The sequence below is a fragment of the Antrostomus carolinensis genome, unplaced genomic scaffold (genome assembly GCF_000700745.2).
Source record: "Antrostomus carolinensis isolate BGI_N321 unplaced genomic scaffold, ASM70074v2 scaffold30798, whole genome shotgun sequence".
Taxonomy (NCBI): domain Eukaryota; kingdom Metazoa; phylum Chordata; class Aves; order Caprimulgiformes; family Caprimulgidae; genus Antrostomus; species Antrostomus carolinensis.
In genome coordinates this window covers 7,816-14,776 of record NW_010335487.1, presented here as the reverse complement: position 1 = coordinate 14,776, position 6,961 = coordinate 7,816, and the positions used below count along the sequence as shown (strand labels likewise).

The 6,961-nt window shown below is 42.6% G+C and overlaps 1 protein-coding gene across 1 annotated transcript in view; it reads right to left on the bottom strand.

The window, feature by feature from the left end:
• Positions 1-4,446, bottom strand: part of LOC104530097 (importin subunit alpha-7) — a 9,927-nt gene extending 5,481 nt beyond the window's left edge. The window contains exons 1-7 of the mRNA XM_010174578.1: positions 4,318-4,446; positions 3,468-3,563; positions 3,075-3,174; positions 2,678-2,772; positions 1,586-1,717; positions 1,266-1,354; positions 132-231 (exon numbers count right to left, since the gene is read on the bottom strand). Of these exons, the coding sequence (XP_010172880.1) occupies positions 132-231; positions 1,266-1,354; positions 1,586-1,717; positions 2,678-2,772; positions 3,075-3,174; positions 3,468-3,563; positions 4,318-4,446 (741 nt within the window). The remainder of the gene's footprint in view (positions 1-131; positions 232-1,265; positions 1,355-1,585; positions 1,718-2,677; positions 2,773-3,074; positions 3,175-3,467; positions 3,564-4,317) is intronic.
• Positions 4,447-6,961: the final 2,515 nt, after the last annotated feature.

Genomic DNA, 6,961 nt, shown 5'->3' with positions numbered 1-6,961 from the left:
GCAGGAAGAACCTCACCCTGTTCCCTCCCAGAGTGACTTAAGAGAATTCCAACAGCCAAAAATAATTTAGACAAACATCTTGACTGGGAGTCTCCCTGTCACCTGTTTACCAACAAGGCATTTATTCTCACCTTATCAAATTCAGGTGGTGGACTCTTTCCTCTGCACAAGTTTGACAAGGCCCAGACAGCATTTCGTGTCATTGTCAACCTGGTGGACTTCGTGAGGAGCCTAAAGAGATAATCAGAATGAATTATGAGCCTTGATGTGGAATCCAGCAAGAGAATTAAAAAAAAAAAAAGAAAAAATCTACAAACCAGTAGGATTTTAAGGAAGTCAAACCACTATTCCACTGGCTGTAGCTCAAGCCACGCTGCTTGTCACTCGAGCCTCTCAATAAGCAAGAAAAGTGACATGCAACTATTTCTTAAATAGCTATTATTCCTAAAAATATGGGTCAAGAAGACAAGTTCCACATTAAACGAGTTGCAGAAGGAAGGGTTATGTTAATCAAATGAAGTTCCAAGTTCAAATTCAGCCCAGGCAGAGACTCACACAACTATCTGAGGTCAGATGTTCCTCACTAGAGACCAATGGACACCAACTGCTGTCTCTGAGCTCTAATGAGGACAGTGAGTTCTGTGGGCTGAGGCCTTCAGTCAGCAATCACTGGTGACAGGTGACTGACAGAAGTACCAGTACAACAAGCCAAGTCACTTGTGACAAAGCATCAGTTTGCCAGGGACAGGATAAAGATTAATTCTCTCCAGAGCAGTGAGCAGTCCTGGAGAGCACACCCCTAACAGACAGATCTTCTGACTATGGTCATGGGTATGCACCACACTTCAGAGCTGCAGAGGCAAGGTGGTGTGCAGAGACCTGCTCCTTCTCCTTAAGTTCTAGAGGAGCCCACTCAGACAAGCACCTGAAATCCACAGCATAAGCACAAAGAGCAGGGATCTGGAGGGACACACAGTGAAACAGCAAGCCCTGTGCCTTCAAGAAAGACAAGCACACTGCAACAGCACCCGCTTCAGATTCAGAGGAGTGTAAAGGTTTGTGAGAAGGCATGTTATCTACCAAGTCCCACTCTATTTATCAGATACTTGTCTGAACTGCCAGTTTATCTGGTACCAATGGTTTGATTCTCAGTGAACATCACCACACATCAGCTAGGGAATCTATTCACCCAGCTCAAATATTGCTCTGCTGTAGTACCATGGGACTTCCAAGAACCGTGTTGGCAAGTATTCATGGCTACTCACATTAATAAGGGAGGAAGAATAGCGCAGTTAAGGACATAATCTCTACACACAGAGCTGTCTCCAGCAATGTTCCCCAATGCCCAGACAGCCTGAAAGGAAACAGCAACAGTTTTAGCATTTACAGTTCTGAACAGAGGAAGAAAAAAAGGTAGTGTGCTAAGAAAGCATTTTCCCCACAATTCCAGGCAAACGATGCTTCAGTGTGTGGTCTGAAGCCAGTTGTTAAAGACACTGGTCACTCATTTTAAACGCTGCATTTTAACTGTGTGCAATCCACTGTGGTTGTCTCCCTAACCCCAAAGGAAGGGGGAGAACCTTACCTGTTCTTGAACATCCTCAAAGTCAGAGTTTAACAGCTCTATAAATATAGGAACCGCCCCAGCCTCAATTACTATTTTTGTTTGTTGAGAAGTTCCTGATGCAATATTCGTCAGTGCCCACGCCGCTTCAAACTGAAACAAGCAGATAAATGACAAAAGCATGAATAAAATAATCCTGATTTAGCAAAATATTTGCCATTAAGTTTTGCCTAAAATTCTTTCAACTTCTCCTAAAAAGGTTGCGAGAGAAAGAAAGCATATCACAACAGAACACCTTTTATTTTCTTGAGCAATAGAGAAGCCACATCTGCTAAATGCCTTCTCAGAGGTGTAAATACACGTGGAGTAGAAACTTTTCTGTATCTAGTGCACCCTAGCCAGTTCTAGCCCACCCTCTCATCTGACTGACACCACAAAGATGCTGTAAGTGAAGCCAAGCAGCAAGTTCTTTTCTTTTGCCACTCATTTTTTGCTTTAAAAACAGATTTCCATTCAGTTCTTCCTGAAAGTAAGCCCCTAGGATACATGGCCTTGGGCCAGAGGGCAGGAAGAAGGATGAAGGCAGTCATCAACTTAGAGCCAATTCCATGTATGGAAACATCTTTAACCCCTACAAAGTAACTACAATTATTACCAAGCTGGAAGGAATCTCAAGAAGTCATCTAGTCCACCCTCTGCCCCACGGCAGGATCAGCACTACCTAAGCTGTTTCGAACAGACTCTGAGCCTGTACTTAAAAACCTCCAAAAACGGAGGTTTTTCCTCACACAGTTTCTTCCTACACATTTATTCTGTGGCTCCACTAGCTCCCAGCAGCAATATCAGACACAGGAAGGCCAAATTATCTTCTGCTGCAGCTGAACTATGTTCTTTTTGCCAGCATTCTTCCAAGAACTCAATTCAGAGCAAACTATCATTTCCTTTTTCACCTAAGCATTACAGGCTACCTTTGCCTTCTATACATCACATAACCTGCATCTTTTGGGTTCAAGACATCACTTTTCCCTGATAGCACCTGTGGGTTCATGTTGCTAAGCTGTGAAAGTTGAACAGCTACATACCATGAAGAATTCACAACACAATTTCCTTTACCTGTAGCGTGCAATTTTCACTTCTCTTCAGGAATTCAACAAATCTGTCCACCACTCCCTGAGTGTTTATCACCTCATCTATTGGAGGATTTGGCTCTGAAATAGCAAGGCAGTGTCAAAATAGTATATAGGTGTAATGCAAGGGAATAACAAGCAGGAACTACTACTGAACTGAATGATTTCAAGCTGAACTTGGCAGAATAATTCTCCAGGATCACTTTCTGTACAATTCATATGACTGTAAATCATTAGTAACATACTAGATTATCAAGTTGCTAAATTATAACTTTCTTTCCTCAAGCTGAAAGCTGCTAAGCTTCTGCACAGCAATACACATGCACAACTGCTTGCAAAAGAAAGGCTATGTCAGATCCAATGCAGGGATGAGTTATTTTTACCTTTGGAGAGTAGCTTCCTGAATTTCTGAGTGGTTGCTAGCTGTAGATCAGGGTCATCTGAGAAAAGCATCTCTACCATCTCTCTTGTGATCACTCCCTCCTGAAAAGATGCAAAGGAGGCAGAACAATGGTTCCATTTCACACTAAGATTATTTAAAAGTATCACAGTCCTGACAGCCTACCATGATTTTGTGCTTAGTTAGTAATCCAAAGATTCACAATTTGAGATTACAGCACACCATTTACATCCTAGCAGATTTTTCCAGTTCACTGGAGTAACATTTGCAATATTCTCCAAAGTACGAAAATAAACATTGGGGTTTGTCAGTTCTATGCAGTTCACAGCATTAAATCTGTCTGCAAGCACTACTGTGACAAGGAAAGGCACCTTACCCCACACGTTGTGGAACTGACATAGGAATCCACAAGGAGACTATCAAACATGGAGGCATCTTCATTGATCAGCTCCACATTTCTTCTTTTAAAGAGCTGGTGGGGAACAGAACACAGGAGTCATTATTAGAAAGCAATGATGAACAGACTTCATAACTAGACATTCTTGTTCCTCTAACAAGATACCATCAGCTAGACTAAACGCAACCTGAATAGAAAAGTAGTCATTAATAAGAGCTCTGTGCTCTGAAGACTAGTTTGGCACACAAACCCCAATAATAAAACATGCTAAGTCTTGCCCTCAGATGTGCAAATACTCAAGTCACAGACACTGGTACAGGCTAGTGCAGAATTTGGCTTAACAAGTTAGAGAAGCAGGGGTAAAGGCAGCTTGTAGATGACACACTAATAGAGCAAACATTTAGCCTGAGCCACATACATCACCTGGGAATCATCTCTCACTTTCACAGACCTCCAAGCCAAAAAACAAAACCAGCTCAGAATTAAGAAATACACACAGCCCAGACTTTCATTTGCTCTTGAGGAAATAGCCCCATTCACCAATTAATTAAAAAAAAAAGCTTTAAAAAAAAAAAAAACCAAGGATCTGTGAACAAAAACCTCCAGAACCCCAAGGAAAAAGTGCTTGGAGATCTCTTTGTGAGCTACACTCTGTACTTGGTACCAAGAAAAAGAGAAGAGCAAGATCTCAGTTAGAACAGGGGGAAAAAAAAAAATGAAAGGACTGCCAACAAACCTTAATGCACAGATCCTTGAAGATTCCAGTTTGGCAGCAGCACAATCTTGGTTGTGTTAGGGCTGTACACAAGCTAGTCAAGATGACAGTTACCTGTTGCTCTCGTTTCTGTTTGCGCAGTTGAATCCCTTCCTCTTCTCTCCTCCGACGCATTTCCTCGGGGTTTAGGGCTTTGTTCTTGTAGCTCTTCATTCGATAGTTATCCTTTGCAGGACTCGCCATGGTTTCTGTAAAGAGGAAAGAAATAAGTATCTGCCTCAGCTTTCTGGTCACACTCAGCTCTTCTACCCACACGGCCCCTCCGACAGAGTCTGTGCACATGGAACAGCCGGATTAAACAGAGTTATTTGCAAGAGCTGGTCTCAGACACTAAAGTAGAAGCTTCAAGTTAGAATGTGATCCCAACCTTTGCTCATGTGATTATGCTGTTATGGTAAGAGCATTACAAAGTTTCTAGGAAGCATAAGAAGAGATTCACTGTTCTGAAAGGAACCTGGACCCAATTTCACAGTATCAAGCACATTACCCGTATGAAAGGCTTCTACTCAAACAGCTTCACTGTCCTCAGAAGGTGTGTAACTAATTTCTCCTTTAGTTTTCCAGCAGAAATTATTTCCCTTTCTCACCAGGACATAAATCACACCTTGGCATTTATTTTTTTCCCCCCAGATTGAGAGGTTCACTGTGTATGCACAGCAAAAATCCAACAGAGCTGACAGCAAACTAAGGCCTTGATTTTATCATAACAATGTCCATATTTGTCCCACCAGGTCACTGCAAGTGTTCAGTACCTGACCTACTTATTTTGCTGCTTCACCTCTGACTAACTTGATTACTTGTGTATTTGCCTCCTAGTCAGGGAAGTGACACTCCACTATTTGGCACAGGTAAAGGCAACCAGGGCCAAGCAGTAACCTGAGCACAGAAGGATATCAATTCCTCAGCTGCAATCCACTGCTTTGACCAAATCAACTCCTTTTTGCATCTTTTTCAACTCTTCCCTTTCTCCCATTTATGATACAGATTATTTGCTTAATATCCATGCCTTTCTCAGGACAGGAAGGAAGGAATCCTGCTGCACAGCAGAGTGCCAACTAACCCTGAGACCAACTCACTCTTCTCCAGAAGTCTGCTGGACACCAACATCTTTGTTTTTGTCTAACTGCTAAGGGGAGGTGGAAGAAGTGTCCTGTGAAATTTTGCAGTGCTATCTCCTTACCCCTCCTCTTGCAAACTTTAAACACTCCTCAGCCACATTTGCTTACAGAAAGTTTCAGTCTAACTTATCAACTGTCTCCAGCCACTCTGGAGCCCTTCCAAGATCAGCTGGAGAAGTTTCAGATCTTACTGCCCTCCTACAAGGAAAGCCCACAGCCAAGCCAAGAAGAGACACATACAACATACAAATATCCAACATTTCATTGCTATGGAAAGAGGAAACAACTGGAAAAAATTGTATTTTAACAGGAGAGGAAACAGCTGATCTTACAGTAGCAAGGTGTGTCATCTACATACAGATTTTAATTCAGAAAGTGTATTTAACCACCACTGTGATGTCAGTGTATCCATACTGCTGTTCCACTGATACAGCCATACCAAAGGGTGAGACTTGCTGGCTTAATTCTGAAGATTACAAACAGAATCTCTAAGAAAGACAAGTTCTTTAGCTCCCTTTGGAAAGCGAAATCTCCAATTAAAAGGCAGTTTCTAAGAAAACAAGGAGGAAAAAGTGATTAAGTGACTTAACACTACACACAGGATTACCAGCCAGTTAGTCATATAAATAGCAAAGTGACACATGACAGTTCAGCTGCCTCCAAACTTGCACAATCCCACTCAGCTGGGCACACCCTGGACCCTGCTCCCAGTGTCCAGAAAACAGCCAGCGACTCTCAGCCACGCTGCCAGGCCTCAGAGCACACTCAGCACCTTGTAGTTTAAGACTTTGTCTTTCCAGAGCACTGAGAACACTGTTACACTGCAGGGAAACCCCAAAGATACAACTAACCCCTGAAGAGTGGATTGTTCACACAGGCACATCCCTGTGCAGTGTCTCTAGCACTTGACTTTGTTTTCTCTGACATACATTTCTCTCTTTAGATGAATCCCATTGACTTTTTCCAACCCACCATCTGTGTCAATACTTTTAATGGTATTAGAATGCTAATTTCTTACATTACAACCCCATTTCCATGGCAATGGATGAATGTCACAAATGCAGGATTATGACTTCATGGTGAGCTCAGCAGATGCTGGAGGCACCACAGACTGCAGCAAGCCCAAACACATGGAACAAAACAGCCAGCGGGATGCCAGGCACGTACAAATGCTTTACTTGTAGTGTTTCAGTACAAAACATCCAGCTCATCCAGTGTATCTGCGAGTCAGGCTTCCTTGTTAACTGTTCATTCAAATTCTATCAGTGTGAATCCCTGCAAAACAACCCCAGTAAAGCAGACTATTGGAGTAACCTGGGCTGTCAGACAAGGGTAATTAATCACCTGCTCAGAAACGAGCGATGCACAGAAGATACTCAAACCACAGATTTTTCACTTTGCATCTTCACGTTGTTGCTCTGAGAGGTTTTGTTTTTACAGGAAAGCTCTTGACTGTTTCAATGGAAACTTCGCTAGAGCAAGTTTATTTAACTGCTCAAAAGTTTTTAGCTACCTAAGCCACCTTCACCTGGACTCAATCCTGTCCCAGCAGGACAGCACCTTGCACTGCACCTCTCCTA